The sequence below is a fragment of the Panulirus ornatus genome, chromosome 40 (assembly GCF_036320965.1).
Source record: "Panulirus ornatus isolate Po-2019 chromosome 40, ASM3632096v1, whole genome shotgun sequence".
NCBI lineage: Eukaryota > Metazoa > Arthropoda > Malacostraca > Decapoda > Palinuridae > Panulirus > Panulirus ornatus.
The window spans coordinates 2,399,427-2,421,374 of NC_092263.1; the positions used below are offsets into that span (position 1 = coordinate 2,399,427).

Below are 21,948 nucleotides of genomic sequence, written 5' to 3' on the forward strand. Positions count from 1 at the left end.
AAAGGTGGTGAGGAAGGCAACAAAGATTATACCAGCTAAGCACAGGGAAAGGTTGGAGGCTTTGAATTTGCCGACCTTGGAAGAGAGAAGAATGAGTGGTGATATTGAGTGGTAATATGATCACAACCTTAAATGTTTCAAACAGATTGATGACCCGGACAGTGAACAGTTCTTCGAGTAAGATGAGGATATAAGACGATATTTGGCAAGAAACTTGTTACAAGAGATATAAAAAAGAGCTTTTACAGTATACGTGTGTTGTAGGTATAAAATACAAAGCCTGAGGACATGGTTAATGCAGATACCGTGCATGAATTTAAAAGGTTGTATGTTAGTAGAGAATATGGAAAGGATGGGGCATCATGAGTGTTAAACTCCTTCCCCGTACAGTAGAAATGGGTAATAATGAATGGAAAGCAATAGGGATGGATCACAACGAAAGAAGATGTTGATATGAATATTATCTGGCAGGAACTGTGGAAATATATATGGGAGGGAGACATGGGGGTTATTGTCATCCCTATCTTATAGCCAGAGTCTCAGCTAAGTAGAATAGCTCAAGGAAATATTCACAGAGCTGCTCACGTCCTACAGAACATCAAGTCTAGAATATGCTTCTCAAGTTTGGTCGCCGTACCTAAAGATGGGCACAGCGGTAATAGAGAGGGTTTAGAGAAGAGCAGGAAATATAGAACCAGAATTAAGAAAGCTGAGTACATGGAAACGCTAGAGGCCTTTGGCGCATCTTGGACGGGAGAAGAGTGAGCAGTGACCTGATAACAGTGTTTTAGTTCTTAAAACACACTAGCGAAGTAGGTAGTGAGCAGATCTTCGAGAAATCAAGGGATAGAAGAACCAGAGGACAGAACATGATTTTAAACAAGAAAACTTTTAAAGACAGTGTACTGCAGTACTTTTATTAAGTGTGAGTAGTGGATGTATGGAATATAATGACTGAAGACACGGTTAACGCAAATTCATGTTATATAAATCAAGAACATGCAAAACATGGAGCCCCTCGAGTGTTAGATTCTCTTCTCTTAATACAAATAAGTAATTACACACTAAAAGATAGGTTCACTTATTACCAAAGTAACAGACTGTAACTTAACGTGAATATCTCCATAGAGAGTCATAAACGTTATGACGGCAGTCTGACAATGGCTGCTTTCGGGAATAGTGTCCCAGTGGTTCCTTCCACTGGTATATCTTCATCTATGGACAAAACATTCTCAGTGTGTTTGAGGACAATAGAAACAAACCTCATTTGCATCTTTATTTTGTATAATTATTATACAAATATTTTTTAGTATATATATGTATAAAACAACAACAAGGATTTGAACCCCGTAATACCATCCAAACCCGCTGCCTTGCCGGCTTTTATCTTCCGCAAAGTTTTTACTACCTCTTCTCTGTTTGCCAAATCATTCTCCCTAACCCTCTCACTTTGCACACCGCCTCGACCAAAACACCCTATATCTGCCACTCTATCACCTAACACATTCAACAAACCTTCAAAATACTCACTCCATCTCCTTTTCACATCACCACTATATATAATATATATATGTATATATATACATATATCATACAAACCTCCAACAGCCAGGCTCGAACCCGGAACTCCTGTGCCACAGGCGGGAATGCTACCGCTAGGCTATGGGCCTGGCTAATAGGAAATAGCTATTCGAATACTATATACTCGAATACCCTTCGTCTCACGTTGGTGAGCAACGGGATCTACACCGGTTGTTTCCCAACAGGCGCACATAGCCAGCAGATAGCATTTTACCGAACTTAAATGTACAACGCGGAGGTATATGAACACAACCCTCCAGGTATACTTAACAAACTTGTGCCTTTTCACCATGAACCATACATATATGGAATATCCTTACCAACCAATTAACAACACATTCACCCCCTTCTTAATAAATTCAGTACCATCAACCCATGTCGCTTTGCCGCATTTCATTTTCCGCAAGGCAATTACCACCAGTTCGCACACCACCACGACCAAAACATCCTGCATCTGCCACCCTATCCTCAAACGTATTTAGCAATCCATCAAAATACTCTTTCCGTCTCCTCCTCACTTGTTCACTACCTGTTATCACTTCCCCTTCTGTGTGTGTGTGTGTGTGTGTGTGTGTGTTTGTGTATGTGTATCACTAGGCTCCGCCTGCTCGAGGTTACACCGCGAGTGAAAAGTCACCTATGGCGAGTGTATATCACTGGGAGTACAGTCTTTCCAAAGAATTGGAAGTAGCGCAACCTTGGAACTGCAGGAGCAACTGAATATCAATTGTGAAATATAATCATGTGTACGCTGATAACAGTACCCACTTGGACGGGTAGTACATGAAACACACTGAACCTTATGTACACAAAATACATTATGATGAATTCCTTCACAAACAGGTGAAAAGTACGAAATTCCTCTGAAGTAAAATAAAGTACATGTAATGATGCTAAATTCCAATGTTTTGTGTTGAAAAAGAATTAAAAGGCACACAATTTAACAGATATCATACCGGAACACAAAACAGTGTCGAACTTTTCTCATTTGATCAATATCAGGTAAATACACACATATGAAACACTGAGGCAAAAATGCCATTGTTAATTGGCTTTGTCATTCCGTCTCACGAGATGTTTTTCTTGTGTTGTCAGTCGAAACTAATTAGAATCTTCTTAAATGATTATGAAGGTGAAATGCTGAGAATATTGTGACAAGTATGAAATCATCTTTTACGACAATGTAGAGTAATTTCACTTAATTAAATGAAGTCTCCACCTCGAACTTTGGAATACAGCTCAGACGGTGTTATCAAGTGAAATTCGAACCTTAGACTAATGATTATGACACAGCTTCGAACTTCAGAGATCCAACCAAACTCATCTATGCATGACGCAGTTACATGGTGTCTTTGTACAGAGAGATCGTCAGTGTATGATGGGTTTGCAACCACGACACTTGCAGTCCACGACGTTTTCGAAACCCTTTTCGAAGATGAAGCCATCGTCACAAGACAGAGGGATTCGAATCGTCTCGAAAGAATTTGGCTGACAACTGCGACAGTCATTTCCTTGGCTCCAGATGCCTGCCTCTCGATCTGTAAGGTGGGAAAAAATAGACTTCATTAACAGTGCATATAACGTTGTATATTATATCTATGAAAGAATATACATGAAGTAGAATGAGACTCGGTGTGAATATTGTTATGGGCCAAACTGCTGCAGCTTTCATGTAAGACTATCACTGAGTGGCTAGTTAGAGATGGCTGAGGTTCGTTTCAATAAGGGTAATAGTTTAAACAAGCTATGTACTTGTCTTTCCTTCCCACTTTCATTCTCTAGTGTTTTCCAGTTTTACATATTTAGTGTCCAATTCAATGTGCACACAACAGTGTTGTTCTTTATTCAGTCGTTGCACACAACAGTCGTTACATATGCTTCGTTTCTATCAGGTATGTTGCCAGCCCCTGTCTAGAGCAGGGTCGGTGCACAATGGTTAGACACAGAGCCTGAGTTATAAAAGCCTTTGACATAAGTTCATTTCAGTTAGATGTTGATGGCAAGTCCCTGTATGGTTATATATGCTGTCAAGAACTTGACCTCCTGACACGACGGTATGACCCTTGAGCACTTTGGTACGAACCTTGTGATGACTGGAAACAGTGACGAGGTGACATGGGCAGTGCTAAGGTGGCTAAGGCCAGTGTAGTTGTGGCAGTGATAAAGTGACCGGTGACAGTGATGAGGTGGCTAGAGTCTGTGATTAAGTGGTTAGAGGCAGTTACGAGCTGGCTGGAAACAGTGATGAATTAGATGGAGAGAGTGATAAGGTAGATAGAGGAAGTGATGAGATGGCTGGAAGTAATGATGAGGTGGCTTGAGGCACTGAAGAGGTGGCTAGGGTCAATAATGAGGTGATTGGCTGCAGTGATGAGGTGGTTAAGGTTATGATGCGGTCGCTGGCAGCAGCGATGGGGTAAATGTAAGCAGAAATGAGTTAGCTAGAAGAAGTGAGGAGCTAACAGGTGGTAGTAATATAATGGCTGAGGCAGTGATAAGGTGATTGGATGTAATGATGAAGTAGTTAGAAGCAGTGGTGAAGTAGCTGGATCAGGTGATTACTAGCAGCGATGAGGTGGCTTGGACAGTGATATGGTTGCTGGGGCAGTGATAAGGTGGCTGGAGACAGTGAAGAAGTGACTGGGGGCAGCCATTAGCTAACTGAGAATGTAATAAGCTTGACGGGAACAGTGATGACGTGGCTGGAAACAGTGATGAGGTGACTGGGAGCACAGAAGAGGTGGCTGGTGGAGACAGTGAGGTGGCTGGAGGCAGTGATGAGGTGACTGAAAGAGTCACGAAGTGTTTGAAGGCAATCATGAGGTGGCTGAGCACGAATGAGGTGGTTTCAGACAGTAATAATATAGCTCTAGGCAATGAAAATGTGGCTGGGACAAGAGACAAGGTGGCTGGTGAAAATAATGACGTGGTTGAAGACAGTAATGAGACAGCTGGAGGCTGAAGACAGAGATGAGGTGACTAGGTACACTGATGAGCTGAGTGGGGCCAGAGATGAGATGACTGAAGGTAAAACATATCACTGTTGTGGCTGGAGACAATGATGAAGTAGTTGAGGATAGCCATACGGTCGCTGGAAGCAGATATGAAGAAGATAAGGCAGTAATGAGATGTCAAGTGGTAATGATGAGGTGGTTAGGTTAGCGATGAGGTGACTAGTTGCAGTGATGAAGTGACTATAGGCAGTGGTAATGGGACTGACTACAGCAGTGATCAGGTAGCTGGAGGCACTGATAAGGTGATTGGAAGCGGTGCTGAGGTGATTGGGAACAGTGATGAGGTGGCTAGGAACAGTGACGAGGTGGATGGAGGTGCGATGAGGTGGCTAGTGACTGGAAGCAGTGATGAAGTGACTGGAAGCAGTGATGAAGTGACTGGAAGCAATAATGAAGTGACTGGAAGCAATAATAAAGTGACTGGAAGCAGTGATGAGGTGACTGGAAGCAATAATGAAGTGACTGGAAGCAGTGATGAAGTGACTGGAAGCAGTGATGAAGTAACTGGAAGCAGTGATGAAGTGACTGGAAGCAATAATGAAGTGACTGGAAGCAGTGATGAAGTGACTGGAAGCAATAATGAAGTGACTGGAAGCAGTGACGAAGTGACTGGAAGCAATAATAAAGTGACTGGAAGCAGTGATGAAGTGACTGGAAGCAGTGATGAAGTAACTGGAAGCAGTAATGAAGTGACTGGAAGCAGTGATGAAGTGACTGGAAGCAGTGATAAGGTGAGATAGACATTATAATGAGTTAGACATCTCTAGATAGCTGTATAGGACCAAGGGATGATGAATAAATACCTAAAATGACAGTGATACAAATTGGTTTTAAGTGACAGTGATAAGGTGGTTTAGGAACTGTGACTTAAGGTTTCTTTGGTTTTAAGTGACAGCGATAAGGTGGTTTAGGAACTGTGACTTAAGGTTTCTTTGGTTTTAAGTGACAGTGATAAGGTGGTTTAGGAACTGTGATTTAGGGTTTCTTTGGTTTTAAGTGACAGTGATAAGGTGGTTTAGGAACTGTGACTTAAGGTTTCTTTGGTTTTAAGTGACAGTGATAAGGTGGTTTAGGAACTGTGACTTAAGGTTTCTTTGGTTTTAAGTGACAGTGATAAGGTGGTTTAGGAACTGTGACTTAGGGTTTCTTTGGTTTTAAGTGACAGTGATAAGGTGGTTTAGGAACTGTGACTTAAGGTTTCTTTGGTTTTAAGTGACAGTGATAAGCTGGTTTAGGAATTGTGACTTAAGATTTCTTTGGTTTTAAGTGACATTTTAAGGTGGTTTAGGAATTGTGACTTAAGATTTCTTTGGTTTTAAGTGACAGTGATAAGGTGGTTTAGGAACTGTGACTTAAGGTCTCTTTGGCAGTGACTTACGGATGAAGGTCCTGGTGACGCAGTAGCCCAGGCAGTACCGGATGGGGACAGTGATTGGGTTACGGTTGGCACAGTGTCCATGGTTGTAAGACATCATGTAGAACATGCCAATCGTCTCGTGATCATCCATGACTTGCACCCCGCACTCTCCTGTGGAACACATGCTTTGGTTAACACATTTTTGTTGTCAGACATCCTTCGATTGTTACCACAACGGAACGACCCTGCTACCACAAAGGAACGACCCTGCTACCACAACGGAACGACCCTTGAGCACAACGGGTACAACCGTTTACGGTAAAGCTATCAGTCAAGTTTGTATAGATCTTCACTAATATTAATTGTACAATGCTTTGTCAGTTTGATAATAGAAGATTCAATTATTCCAACATATCCACCTTCCTCCGCACAAAACCATCTATAGCCCACGCCTCACAACCATATGATGTTGTTGGACCCCCTCACCCACCTTTCACCCCGCCTCAAAAAAGGAAAGATGATGTATCAAAAAAGTGAATTTATAGAAATAGATCTAAATATGTTTATTCTTAAGAAGGGTAGGGCTTTTATAGAAATACACTTGAAGTATTGTCCTATAGGAAATAGAAAATATACTATGCAATTTTTACTAAAGACACCATTTATATTTTTAAAAAAATCGATAAAGAACGAGTTTCAGTGTTTTTAAGCCAAGTAGTTTCAGATTGGAAAATGGGAATAGTAAACATCTTTCAAGCACAAAACATTATTCCCTCTTAGAACCTAGCCAATTATGTACTCTTTATCCTCATGCCTTATATCGATCACGTGATAAGTGCGTCTCTAGCTGTCATGTAATAATGCACCGAATCCACAGCTCCCTTTCCACATCCAGGCCCCACAGACTTTCATTGGTTTACCCCAGACGCTTCACACGCCCTGGTTCAATCCATTGACAGCACGTCAACCCCGGTATACCACATCGTTCCAATTCACTCTATTCCTTGCACGCCTTTCACCCTCCTGCATGTTCAGGCCCCGATCACTCAAAATCTTTTTCACTCCATCTTTCCACCTCCAATTTGGTCTCCCACTTCTCCTCGTTCCCTCCACCTTTGACACATATATACTCTCTGTCAATCTTTCCTCACTCATTCTCTCCATGTGACCAAAACATTTCAATACACCCTCTTCTGCTCTCTCAACCACGCTCTTTTTATTACCACACATCTCTCTTACCCTCTCATTACTTACTCGATCACACCACCTCACACCACATATTGTCCTCAAATATCTCATTTCCAGCACATACACCCTCCCCCGCACAACTCTATCCATAGCCCACGCCTCGCAACCATACAACATTGTTGGAACCACTATTCCTTCAAACATACCCATTTTTACTTTCCGAGATAATGATCTCGACTTCCACACATTCTTCAAGGCTCCCAGAATTTTCGCCCCGTCCACCACCCTATGATTCACTTCCGCTTCCATGGTTCCATCCGGTGCCAAATCCACTCCCAGATATCTAAAACACTTCACTTCCTCCAGTTTTTCTCCATTCAAGCTTACTTCCCAATTGACTTGACCCTCAACCCTACTGTACCTAATAACCTTGCTCTTATTCACATTTACTCTTAACTTTCTTCTTTCACACACTTTTCCAAACTCAGTCACCAGCTTCTGCAGTTTCTCACATGAATCAGCCACCAGCGCTGTATCATCAGCGAACAACAACTGACTCGCTTCCCAAGCTCTCTCGTCTACAACAGACTGCATACTTGCCCCTCTTTCCAAAACTCTTGCATTCACCTCCCTTACAACCCCATCCATAAACAAATTAAACAACCATGGAGACATCACATACCCCTGCCGCAAACCTACATTTACTGAGAACCAATAACTTTCCTCTCTTCCTACACGTACACATGCCTTACATCCTCGATAAAAACTTTTCACTGCTTCTAACAACTTGCCTCCCACACCATATATTCTTAATACCTTCCACAGAGCATCTCTATCAACCCTATCATATACCTTCTCCAGATCTTTAAATGCTACATACAAATCCATTTGCTCTCCTAAGTATTCCTCACATACATTCTTCAAAGCAAACACCTCATCCACACATCCTCTACCACTCCTGAAACCACACTGCTCTTCCCCAATTTGATTCTCTGTACATGACTTCACCCTCTCAGTCAATACCCTCACATATAATTTACCAGGAATACTCAACAAACTTATACCTCTGTAATTTAAACACTCACCTTTGTCCCCTTTGCCTTTGTACAATGGCACTATGCAAGCATTCCACCAATCCTCAGGCACCTCACCATGAGTCATACATACATTAAATAACCTTACCAACCAGTCAACAATACAGTCACCCCCTTTTTTAATAAATTCCACAGCAATACCATCCAAACTCGCTGCCTTGCCAGCTTTCATCTTCCTCAACGCTTTTACTACTTCTTCTCTGTTTACCAAATCATCCTCCCCAACCCTCTCACTTTGCACACCACCTCGACCAAAACACCCTATATCTGCCACTCTATCATCAAACACATTCGACAAACCTTCAAAATACTCACTCCATCTCCTTCTCACATCACCACTACTTGTTATCACCTCCCCATTAGCCCCCTTCACCGAAGTTCCCATTTGTTCCCTTGTCTTACGCACTTTATTTACCTCCTTCCAAAACATCTTTTTACTCTCCCTAAAATTTAATGATACTCTCTCACCCCAACTCTCATTTGCCCTCTTTTCCACCTCTTGCACCTTTCTCTTGACCTCCTGCCACTTTCTTTTATACATCTTCCACTCATTTGCATTATTTCCCTGCAAAAAATCGTCCAAATGCCTCTCTCTTCTCTTCACTAATAATCTTACTTCTTCATCCCACCACTCACTACCCTTTCTAATCTGCCCACCTCCCTCGCTTCTCGTGCCGCAAGCATCTTTTGCGCAAGCCATCACTGCTTCCCTAAACACATCCCATCCCCCCCCCCCCACTCCCCTTACCTCCCTTGTTCTCACCTTTTTCCATTCTGTATTCAGTCTCTCCTGGTACTTCCTCACACAAGTCTCCTTCCCAAGCTCACTTACTCTCACCACTCTCTTCACCCCAACATTCTCTCTTCTTTTCTGAAAACTCCTACAAATCTTCACCTTCGCCTCCACAAGATAATGATCAGACATCCCTCCAGTTGCACCTCTCAGCACATTATCATCCAAAAGTCTCTCTTTCGCGCGCCTATCAATTAACACGTAATCCAACAACGCTCTCTGGCCATCTCTCCTACTTACATACGTATACTTATGTATATCTCTCTTTTTAAACCAGTTATTCCCAATCACCAGTCCTTTTTCAGCACATAAATCTACAAGCTCTTCACCATTTCCATTTACAACACTGAACACCCATGTATACCAAATATTCTCTCAACTGCTACATTACTAACCTTTGCATTCAAATCACCCATCACGATAACCCGGTCTCGTGCATCAAAACCACTAACACACTCATTCAGCTGCTCCCAAAACACTTGCCTCTCATGATCTTTCTTCTCATGCCCAGGTGCATATGCACCAATAATCACCCATCTCTCTCCATCAACTTTTAGCTTTACCCATATCAATCTAGAGTTTACTTTCTTAAACTCTATCACATACTCCCACCACTCCTGTTTCAGGAGTAGTGCTACTCCTTCCCTTGCTCTTGTCCTCTCACTAACCCCTGACTTTACTCCCAAGACACTCCCAATCCTTACTCCCAAGACATTCCCAAACCAGCTTTCCCTTTACCCTAGAGCTTCGTTTCACTCAGAGCCAAAACATCCAGGTTCCTTTCCTCAAACACACCACCTATCTCTCCTTTTTTCTCATCTTGGTTACATCCACACACATTTAAACACCCCAATCTGAGCCTTCGAGGAGGATGAGCACTCCCCGCGTGACTCCTTCTTCTGTTTCCCCTTTTATATATATATATATATATATATATATATATATATATATATATATATATATATATATATATATATATATATATATATATATATATATATATATATATATATTTATATCTTAAAGAGTATCAAATACCAATGGAGGGAAGATGACCTTAAACGAAGAAAGAAAACCAACAATAATGACATTCATATAGAGACAAAATCTATATTCATCATCTAGAGAGCTATGCATTGTTACTACAATTACCTTTCCCAGGCTCCTCGGGTTTTTCTTCATCATCTTCACTGCCGTCGTGGAATTCATACCGTGGTTCTTGCTCCCTTTCTTCCTCCTTCTTTTCCTTTTCTATAATTTCTTCCTCTTTCGTGGTGGAGTTTATCTTGGTGGAGTCTATCTTGGTGGAGTTCTGATTCTCCTCAGTTTTTTCGACAGGCAGAGGAGTTTCCACATGTGCTGTCAGGTCCCTTTCCACAGTACCTGCTGTCAAAGGTTTCAGTTACTCCTCTAGTTATATCGTTTTCTGTGATTCAAACCTGAGCTCTTTATGAACAACTAAATTAAATTGAGAGTTATCTGCCCTTCTTTTATGACCTCTGCATTACGTCCCTCTTGTAACAAATAGTCTTTCATTAAGATTAATTGGTCATAGCCTTTGGAGCATTTTTCCTAGATGACATTACTGATACACTTCCTCGTCACCTGTCATTACCTGTCATTATATTGATTTGAACAAAAACGGCGAAGCAAAATGTATTTGTATCTATATATATCCATCGTCATCAACTGCATATCCAAGTAATAAGTTATTCGTCCAGTTATGGACAATTATTCACTTTGGTTATTCGTTGGACACTCATCCTGGCTGAACTCATTGGATGGCGTTAAATGGATATAAATCATAAGCTCAAATAAGCAACATATGAAAATAGTACGTAAGATACGTAAAGTTTTAGGTAGATTGAAAAGTAGATACCAAAAATCAAATACATTCATAGATATTATTCAGGAGGACTTTTTGGCAATCGAGAGACGTGCAACAATCTGTAACTATTCCTTCTGAACCCCAAAGGCGGGAAATATTTCGAATATATTGAAAATTTAGTATATATCGGCTGTCAAGAGGAGTAAGACGAGTTTTCATAGGCTTTGTCTATTTACCAAACGCTCACATCAGCGAGCTCGTAGTCGACCCTGTAGAACTATCTCATGACAAACCCACCTCACTCTTGAATTATGGAACATTGCCACTGATCGAAACATAAATTATGTTCCAATAACTTTTCTGTAATACGGCATTAGGTTTCAGTTACTTGAATCGTGAAAATTGTAAATAAAACTATAAGCACATTGTAAATAAAATTATAAACCTGATTTGCATTAGCTTCCCCAAAAAGATGGCGTTTTCTGAAATATGGAAAATCAAAAAAAATTATTATCATAAGGGAGAACTAAAAGGTTTTCGTGTCAATGGGAGATTTGGGTTCAACTCTTGTTGTTATCTTTTCATGCGAAGTAAAGGTTGAAGTTCACACCCCACTTCTTCTCTGACCTTGCCTATGGCAAGATGCAGGAGACGTGTACTATATAATTTGAGATAGACTACAATCATTCATGCTGATAATCTCTAGTGCTAGTGCATTACAAGACAGCAAGTTGATGAACAATTATTAACTCTGGTTTCTGTAGAGAATGTGATTGTGCGCGACAGGATAAAAGCCGTGGGCTTTTAGTCTTCTTTTTTGTGCATCGTGATCACATAAAATGATTTCTCTAAGCTGGAAAAGAAATCATTTCATAGAGTTGAACCCAAACTTCCCCTTGACACCAACAGCCTTTTCGTTCTTCATTCTAGTAACAAGAACAATACTATTAACATTATCATTCAGAAACTCATCAGAAAGTTCTACAGGATGCATCTATAAAGTTTCATGTAGAAATTGTGATAAGTTTCATGTTAGGCAGACAGGAAAGGATTTTTCAGTTAGATTTAAGCAACATAGATATAGTATAAGAACAGGACAAGAATCAAATGTCTTGTTTAATCATGTTAAAGATTATGATCATTGTATTGACTGGAGTGATGTCATCTCAGTTAATCTTCTATGAAATATACAAAGAATTATAACATCAATGTTAGTGAGGCTCTACACAAATTGGATAGCTATATTGTTGATGAAATTAGTAAACACTTCCCCTTCTTGTTCACATAACAAATTCATGATACGGATGTTCCTAAACCTGAACCATAGCCGGGTGGATAGCGTTAGGGGCAAGCATAGCCAAGTGGTTAGTGTACCCATGTGAGAAGGAGATGGAGTGAGTATTTTGAAGGTTTGTTGAATGTTCTTGATGATAGGTGGCAGATATAGGGTGTTTTGGTCGAGGTGGTGTGCAAAGTGAGAGCGTTAGGGAAAATGATTTGGTAAACAGAGAAGAGGGAGTAAAAGCTTTGCGAAAGATGAAAGCCGACAAGACAGCAGGTTTGATGGTATTGCAGTGGAATTTATTAAAAAAATGGGGTGACTGTAATGTTGACTGGTTGGTAAGGTTATTTAATGTATGTATGACTCATGGTGAGGTGCCTGAGGATTGGCGAAATGCGTGCATAGTGCCATTGTACAAAGGCAAAGGGGATAAGAGTGAGTGCTCAAATTACAGAGTATAAGTTTGTTGAGTATTCCTGGTAAATTATATGGGAGGGTATTGATTGAGAGGGTGAAGGCATGTACAGAGCATCAGATTGGGGAAGAGCAGTGTGGTTTCAGAAGTGGTAGAGGATGTGTGGATCAGGTGTTTGCTTTGAAGAATGTATGTGAGAAATACTTAGAAAAGCAAATGGATTTGTATGTAGCATTTATGGATCTGGAGAAGGCATATGATAGAGTTGATAGAGATGCTCTGTAGAAGGTACTAAGAATATATGGTGTGGGAGGTAAGTTGTTAGAAGCAGTGAAAAGTTTTTATCGAGGATGTAAGGCATGTGTACGTGTAGGAAGAGAGGAAAGTGATTGGTTCTCAGTGAATGTAGGTTTGCGGCAGGGGTGTGTGATGTCTCCATGGTTGTTTAATTTGTTTATGGATGAGGTTGTTAGGGAGGTGAATGCAAGACTTTTGGAAAGAGGGGCAAGTATGAAATCTGTTGGGGATGAGAGAGCTTGGGAAGTGAGTCAGTTGTTGTTCGCTGATGATACAGCGCTGGTGGCTAATTCATGTGAGAAACTGCAGAAGCTAGTGACTGAGTTTGGTAAAGTGTGTGAAAGAAGAAAGTTAAGAGTAAATGTGAATAAGGGCAAGGTTATTAGGTACAGTAGGGTTGAGGGTCAAGTCAACTGGGAGGTAAGTTTGAATGGAGAAAAAATGGAGGAAGTAAAGTGTTTTAGATATCTGGGAGTGGATCTGGCAGCGGATGGAACCATGGAAGCGGAAGTGAATCATAGGGTGGGGGAGGGGGCGAAAATCCTGGGAGCCTTGAAGAATGTGTGGAAGTCGAGAATGTTATCTCCGAAAGCAAAAATGGGTATGTTTGAAGAAATAGTGGTTCCAACAATGTTGTATGGCTGCGAGGCGTGGGCTATGGATAGAGTTGTGCGCAGGAGGATGGACGTGCTGGAAATGAGATGTTTGAGGACAATGTGTGGTGTGAGGTGGTTTCATCGAGTAAGTAACGTAAGGGTAAGAGAGATGTGTGGAAATAAAAAGAGCTTGGTTGAGAGAGCAGAAGAGGGTGTTTTGAAATGGTTTGGGCACATGGAGAGAATGAGTGAGGAAAGATTGACCAAGAGGATATATGTGTCGGACGTGGAGGGAACGAGGAGAAGTGGGAGACCAAATTGGAGGTGGAAAGATTTAGTGAAAAAGATTTTGAGTGATCGGGACCTGAACATGCAGGAGGGTGAAGGGCGGGCAAGGAATAGAGTGAATTGGATCGGAGTGGTATACCGGGGTCGACGTGCTGTCAATGGATTGAATCAGGGCATGTGGAGCGTCTGGGGTAAACCATGGAAAGTTCTGTGGGGCCTGGATGTGGAAAGGGAGCTGTGGTTTCGGTGCATTATTGCATTCTTCAACGCTCCCAGAACCTTCGCCCCCTCCCCCACTCTGTGATTCACTTCCACTTCCATGGTTCCATCTGCTGCTAAATCCACTCCCAGATATCTAAAATACTTCACTTCCTCCAGTTTTTCTTCATTCAAACTTATTACCAATTAACTTGCCCCTCAACCCTACTGAACCTAATAACCTTGTTCTTATTCACATTTACTCTCAACTTTCTTCTTTCACACACTTTACCAAACTCAGTCACCAACCTCTGAAGTTTCTCACTCGAGTCACCACCCATGCTGTATCATCAGCGAACAACAAATGACTCACTTCCCAAGCCGTCTCATCCATAATAGACTGCATACTTGCCCCTCTCTCATAAACTATTGCATTCATCTCCCTAACCGCCCCATCCATAAACAAATTAAACCAACATGGAAACATCATACACACCTGCCGCAAAGCGTCATTCACTGGGAACCAATCACTTTCCTCTCTTTCTACTCATACGCATGCTTTACATCCTTGGCAAAAACTTTTCATTGCTTTTAGCAACTTACCTCCCACACCATATACTCTTCAAACCTTCCACAAAGCATCTCTATGAACCCTATCATATGCCTTCTCCAGATCCATGAATACTACATACAAATCCATCTGTTTTTCTAAGTATTCCTCTCACACATTTTTCAAAGCAAACACCTGATCCGCACATCCTCTACCACTTCTGAAACCACACTGCTCTTCGCCAATCTGATGCTTTGTGCAGGCCTTCACCCTCTCAATCAATACCCTCCCATATAATTTCCTAGGAATACTCAACAATCTTATGCCTCTCTGAATTGAACAGTCACCTTTATCCCCTTTGCCTTTGTATAATGGCACTATGCACGCATTCCGCCAATCCATGCATGGAATAACCTTACCAACCAATCAACGATAGTCACCCCCTTTTGAAATAAATTCCACTGCAGTACCATCCAAACCAGCCGCCTTGCCGGCTTTCATCTTCCGCAAAGCTTTCACTACCTCTTCTCTCTTTACCATCCCGACCAAAACACCCTATATCTGCCACTCTATCATCAAACACATTCAACAAACCTTCAAAATTCTCACTCCATCTCCTCACTTCATCACTACTTGTTATCACCTCCCAATTTGCCCCTTCGCTGATGTCCCCATTTGTTCTCTTGTCTTATGCACTTTATTTACCTCCTTTTAAAACATCTTTTTATTCTCCCTAACATCTAATGATACTCTCTCACCCCAACTCTCAAATTCCTTCTTTTTCACCTCTTGCACCTTTCTCTTGACCTCCTGCCGCTTTCTTTTATACATCTCCCACTCATTTGCGCTACTTCCCTGCAAATATCGTCCGAGCGCCTCTTTCTTCTCTTTCACTAACAATCTTACTTCTTCATCCCACCACTCACAACCCTTCCTAATCTGCCCACCCCACCTTTCTCATGCCACAAGCATCTTTTGTGTGAGCCATCACTGCTTCCCTAAATACATCCCATTCCTCCCCCATTCCCCTTACCTCACTAGGTCTCACCTCTTTCCATTCTGCACTCAATTTCTCCCAGTACTTCCTCACACAGGTCTCCTTTCCAAGCTCACTTACTCTCACCGCTTTCTTCTCCCTAACATTCTCTCTTCTTTTCTGAAAACATCTGCAAATTTCTACCTTTGCCTCCAAAAGATAGTGATCAGATATCCCTCCAGCTGCCCCTCTCAGCAAATTAACATCCAAAAGTCTCTCTTTCACACGCCTATCAATTAACACGTAATCCAATAACATCCTCTGGCCACCTCTCTTACTTACATACGTATACTTATGTATATTTCTCTTTTTAAATCAGGTATTCTTAATCACCAGCCCTTTTTCAGCACAAAAATCCACAAGCTCTTCCCCATTTCCATTTACGACACTGAACACCCTATATGCACCAATTATTGAGAGAGAGAGAGAGAGAGAGAGAGAGAGAGAGAGAGAGAGAGAGAGAGAGAGAGAGAGAGAGAGAGAGAGAGAGTTTCCACTTACCTGATTCTCTAGTCAAGGCCATCCAGGAATCTTCAATCGTTACTACTTGGTTAACGAAGGCGAGAATCTTTTCCAGCTTTTGGTCCAAGGCAGAGATGGACGCGTTCACTTTAGCGGCTGACTGTGGAAAGATGACGTAAGGGGTCCTTAGACTGGCTGCAGCTGCTTACAGAAAGGACGACTACAATCATGAAGATATAAAATCATGACCATTTAGCTTTTCTATTGATAATGCGAATGTTAAACGAACACTCAAGGGCATATAAGAAGATCTATTCAAGTATTTATCACATTAATCGATTCATTAAGAACATCAGCAGTTCAAGAGGCAAATCAAAGAAGTTTTAGGCAACCATGAACCTTATATCTCACCTTAATATCGCATAAATATTAGATACAAGGAAGTATAAGACAAATGGGATAAAAGAGAATAGTTGTATTACATGGGTATACGTTTGTTGAGTGTACCAGGTATATGCTTGTTGAGTGTACCAGGTACATGTTTGCTGAGTGTACCAGGTATATGTTTGCTGAGTGTACCAGGTATATATTTGTTGAGTGTACCTGGTATATGCTTGCTGAGTGTACCAGGTACATGTTTGTTGAGTGTACCAGGCATATGTTTGTTGAGTGTACCAGGTATACGTATGCTGACTGTGCCAGGTATATGTTTGCTGAGTGTACCTGGTATACGTCTGTTGAGTGTACCAGGTATACGTATGTTGACTGTACCAGGCATATGTTTGCTGAGTGTACCTGGCATATGTTTGTTGAGTGTACTAGGTATATGTTTGTTGAGTGTGCCTGGTATACGTCTGTTGAGTGTACCAGGTATATGTTTGTTGAGTGTACCAGGTATATGTTTGTTAAGTGTACCAAGTATATGTTTGTTGAGTGTGCCTGGCATATGTTTGTTGAGTGTACCTGGTATATATTTGTTGAAAGAGAAGAGAGAGGCATTTAGACGATTTTTGCAGGGAAATAATGCTAATGACTGGGAGATGTATAAAAGGAAGAGGCAGGAGGTCAAGAGAAAGGTGCAAGAGGTGAAAAAGAGGGCAAATGAGAGTTGGGGTGAGAGAGTATCATTAAATTTTAGGGAAAGTAAAAAGATGTTTTGAAAGGAGGTAAATAAAGTGCGTAAGACAAGGGAACAAATGGGAACATCAGTGAAGGGGGCCATTGGGAAGGTTATAACAAGTAGTGGTGATGTAAGAAAGAGACGGAGTGAGTGTTTTGAAGGCTTATTGAATGTGTTTGATGATAGAGTGGCAGATATAAGGTGTTTTGGTCGAGGTGGTGTGCAAAGTGAGAGAGAATTGGGAGGTTTGGGAGAATAAGTTGGTAAACAGAGAAGAGGTAGTAAAAGCTTTGGGGAAGATGAAAGCCGGCAAGGAAGCGAGTTTGGATGGTATTGCAGTGGAATTTATCAAAAAAAGGGGGTGACTGTATTGTTGACTGGTTGGTAAGGTTATTTAATGTATGTATGACTCATGGTGAGGTGCCTGAGGATTGGCGGAATGCTTGTATGGTGCCATTGTACAAAGGCAAAGGGGTTAAATGTGAGTGCTCAAATTACAGAGGTATAAGTTTGTTGAGTATTCCTGGGAAATTATATAGGAGAGTATTGATTGAGAGGGTGAAGGTATGTACAGAGCATCAGATTGGGGAAGAGCAGTGTGGTTTCAGAAGCGGTAGAGGATGTGTGGATCAGGTGTTTGCTTTGAAGAATGTATGTGAGAAATACTTAGAAAATCAAATGGATTTGTACGTAGCATTTATGGATCTGGAGAAGGCATATGATAGAGTTGACAGAGATGCTCTGTGAGAGGTATTGAGAATATATGGTGTGGGAGGTAAGTTCATAGAAGCAATGAAAAGTTTTTATCGAGGATGTAAGGCATGTGTACGTGTAAGAAGAGAGGAAAGTGATTGGTTCTCAGTGAATGTTGGTTTGCGGCAGGGGTGCATGATGTCTCCATGGTTGTTTAATTTGTTTATGGATGGGGTTGTTAGCGAGGTGAATGCAAGAGTTTTGGAAAGAGGGTCAAGTATGCAGTCCTTTGTGGATGAGAGAGCTTGGGAAGTTCAGGGAACGTTGAAGAATGCGTGAAAGTCGAGAACGTTATCTTGGAAAGCAAAAATGGGTATGTTTGAAGAAATAGTGGTTCCAGCAATGTTATATGTTTGCGAGACATGGACTATACATAGAGTTGTGCGGAGGAGGGTGGATACGCTGGAAATGAGATGTTTGAGGACAATATGTGGTGTGAGGTGGTTTGATCGAGTAAGTAATGAAAGGGTAAGAGAGATGTGTGGTAATAAAAAGAGTGTGGTTGAGAGAGCAGAAGAGGTTGTTTTGAAATGGTTTGGTCACATGGAGACAATGAGTGAGGAAAGATTGACCAAGAGGATATATGTGTCAGAGGTGGAGGGAGCGAGGAGAAGTGGGAGACCAAATTGGAGGTGGAAAGATGGAGTGAAAAAGATTCTGAGTGATCGAGGCCTGAACATGCAGGAGGGAAAGGCGTGCAAGGAATAGATTGAATAGGAACGATATGGTATACCGTGGTCGACGTGCTGCCAGTGGATTGAACCGGGACATATGAAGCGTCCGGGGTAAACCATGGAAAGATCTGTGTGGTTTCGGTGCATTATACATGACAGCTAGAGACTGAGTGTGAACGAATGTGGCCTTTGTTGTCTTTTCCTAGCACTACTTGCGCACATGCGGTGGGAGGGGATTGTAATTTCATGTGTGGCTGGGTGGCGACGGGAATGAATAAGGGCAGACAGTATGAATTATGTACATGTGTATATATGTATATGTCTGTGTGTGTATATGTATGGATACGTTGAGATGTATAGGTATGTATATGCGCGTGTGTGGACGTATATGTAAATACATGTGTATCTGGGTGGGTTGGGCCATGCTTTCGTCTGTTTCCTTGAGCTACCTTGCTAACGCGGGAGACAGCGACAAAGTATAATAGATAATATACCTGGTATATGTTTGTCAATCAACCTAGTCACCTCAGATTACTCTAGAGCTTTCAAGTCGGCCCGCTCACCTCAGTGAATCGGTCAGGCCTACCCCACTCACCTCAGTTCACAGTGAAGCATTCACCCTCGACCCCACTCACCTCAGTTCACAGTGAAGCATTCACCCTCGACCCCACTCACCTCAGTTCACAGTGAAGCATTCACCCTCGACCCACTCACCTCAGAAAACGGTGGAGTGTTCAGGTCGACTCACTCACCTTAGGACATTGTGGAGCCTTTACGTCAACCCACTCGATTTAGAACACAATTGATCGTTTGACTCACTAACCTCAGAACACAGCTGCTCCAGCCACTGTCTGTCTATGTCGTCGAGTTTGTACACGGAAGATCCCCAGCTCAAGGTGTGGGTGGCACGTAAACACACGCACAGGACCACCATCCATCCCCACACCGCTCGCGTTGTTCCACTCATAGTGTAGGTCTCTAGCAGGGGAGTAATGGGGGAATGTAATGATTAAAATGAGACGAAAAGGATTCTTTAATCACTCTCATAAATGTATAAAACAAATGTTACATATTCATTAGTACACACCAGTAGCGGGTTGCAGGGTACAAGTCTTGTGATCATTGCTCTTCTTAATTTACGTTAATGATTTGGCAGAAGGAATAGATTCATATCTACATATGTTTGCTGATGATTTTCTGTTCATGAGGGGAGCAAGGAATGACGGAAAGGAACTTTGAAAGCTCCACAAGAGGGATCTGATACAAGGAGGATAAAATCTAACCCTAGCGATATAGATGGGACACAGTGAAAAGCCTCGGTATGATTATAACAGCAAGTTGCATGATTGCGTGTGTGTGTGTGTGTGTGTGTGTGTGTGTGTGTGTGTGTGTGAACCGGACCTTAGAGTCATCATAACTAACCCGTCACCAGACCACCACCTCAGGAGAATGGTTTAGGAGGCAGTTTATCTTCAGGTTCATAATGATGTCCCATTTGAGGACATGAATAAGTCAATGTCCAGCGAATAATCCAAAGTCCTTATTTTATGTTGGAGCTTCCAATCACGCACAAAAGTTCACGTTAAGGCCAGGTATTAATTGAAATATAGAGAGGATTATGAAAGGGAAAAGGAAGAGACAAGGGAAGGTATTTTACGAATTTTGGATCAAGTAAAAACCTATATTTTAAGATATGCCGAGTTATAGTTACAGGGGAATATATGAGAGTATTGCGTGGTCTAGCTAGTGGTGGGGGGCACACAAGCGGCCAGTTCTCGGGAGCAAAATCCAAAGTAATATCTGTAGAAGAAGGAAAGTAAACTAATATTCAGTGTAAGGCAAAAGGGTCAAGTTGTGAAGTGAGCCTGGGAGAGTTTATAAGTCGAATCGCTTTCGACTAAACTATGTCAAGTAAGGATGCAGAGCTAGAACCTCCCCAGATGTGAGAGCAGTACTCCATACAAGGACGACCCAATCCTTTGTATGAACGGAGCAACTGTTCAGAAAATAAAAAATTTCGACATCTGGACAGGACTCCCAGTTTCTTAGAGAAAGACTTAGGTATTTTGTAATGTTAGATTTCCAAGAAAGAGTGAATATTACAGTAATAACAAGTGAAATAACAGGCAAAGAGGAGTAGGGAGTTGTGAAGGAGTTTTCGACGAGTTGCGTAGAAACTGAGTTTGAAACTGAACTAGATTTCGTATTCCCTTGCCCAAGTTTGAGTTTACTGAGGTTTCCGTGTAAGGACAGCACACAGATCCAGTGAGAGAAGAAGGAGCAAAATTGAAGGATGTGGATGAATGCAGGGTTGAGTCTTCAGCGTACGAGCGCATTTAGTTATTTGTGAAAGAGTGGAAACATTTGATAAAAAGGAAAAAAAATATGTGTAGTGGACAGGACAGGGCCTTGAGGGACACACCGCCGTAGGTGGCGAAAGGTGGGGAGGCTGATCCAGCAGCAACCACAGCGATAGCTCGGTCGGAAAGGAAGCCATACATGAATGAAGCAGCAAAGTGATGGAGGAAAGCCAAAGGAGGGAACTTGGAGGTAAGACACCGCTGCCACAACCTGTCAAGAGCAAATACAAGAATCTCGCTTGACAGAAGCCATACTGGTGATCAGAGAGAAGACTGTGATTCAATGTGCCTAAGAATATGGGAGTTGGGGAGGGATTCAAAGACTTTGGAAATGGTAGATGTCAAAGTAATGGGACAACGTCAACCCGTCTTAGAGATGGGATGTATCAACACTTACGTCCAAGAAGGAAAGGTTTAGTTTTTAGCCAGAAACGGAACAGAGGAGCAAGCACGAGTGTAAGTCCCGAGGCACGGTCTTTCAGTACATGGGGTTGGATGCCGTCAGGGACATAAGCTTTTCCTGTGTCCAGAGAGAGAAGCCCTGTACAGGGAGGGACATAGGATTAGTAAAAGGAGCATCAGGGGTGGAGAAATGTTAGAGTCATCCAAGTTGGAGTTAAAGGAGAAACGGGAGTCGCTTTGTCTACTAAAGAGACAGCTACAGTACCATCTGAGAGGGAAAGTGAAGAAAAGGTAGACCCACAGAAGTTGCTAGTGATGTCATTAGCTAATACCATCAATGGATGAAGAAGAGAAGTTATCGCACTTCCTTTGAATAAAGAAACGCTTTGCCTCAAGGATGACATACTCGTAGTGATCGCGGGCAGTGATAAAAGATGAATGTAAGTCGGAGGAAGGAGAGTTTTTTCCTAGCCTAATAGGCCTGATCCCTTGCCTGAATGGCCTCAGAACAGGAACGGTTGAACTATGGATCAGCAGACGAGATCGTCTTGGGAGAAAAGCGGATAAATCTCTTCCATTCCCGCAAGAATAACCTCTGCTATGCGTTTGGCGGAGTCAGTAGCATCACCGAATAAGAGACAGTAATTTACCTGAGGAAAA

At 41.9% G+C, this 21,948-nt stretch overlaps 1 protein-coding gene across 2 annotated transcripts; it reads right to left on the bottom strand.

Moving 5' to 3' along the window:
* Positions 1–1,263: 1,263 nt before the first annotated feature.
* LOC139761299 (uncharacterized) lies at positions 1,264–19,532 on the bottom strand. Of its 2 annotated transcripts, none has more exons than XM_071685332.1 (5): positions 19,350–19,532; positions 16,019–16,139; positions 10,180–10,410; positions 5,974–6,123; positions 1,264–3,119 (listed from the first exon to the last, which is right to left on the bottom strand). In XM_071685332.1, exons 1-5 carry the CDS (start codon positions 19,491–19,493, stop codon positions 2,950–2,952), a joined length of 816 nt encoding a protein of 271 aa, XP_071541433.1. In that variant the 5' UTR covers positions 19,494–19,532; the 3' UTR covers positions 1,264–2,949. The 2 variants fall into 2 exon arrangements, with proteins under 2 accessions (XP_071541433.1, XP_071541432.1); XM_071685331.1 differs by having other exon boundaries at positions 10,180–10,413; positions 19,350–19,531.
* Between the last annotated feature and the right edge of the window lie 2,416 nt (positions 19,533–21,948).

Coding starts and splice junctions, on each gene's coding strand:
- LOC139761299 (XM_071685331.1), bottom strand. CDS start 19,493: ATGAGTGGAACAACGCGAGCGGTGTGGGGATGGATGGTGGTCCTGTGC. Junction 16,140..19,349: donor TGGAGCAGCTGTGTTCTGAG/GTTAGTGAGTCA, acceptor ATCTTTCCACAG/TCAGCCGCTAAAGTGAACGC. Junction 6,124..10,179: donor ACCCGAGGAGCCTGGGAAAG/GTAATTGTAGTA, acceptor TGTGTTCCACAG/GAGAGTGCGGGGTGCAAGTC.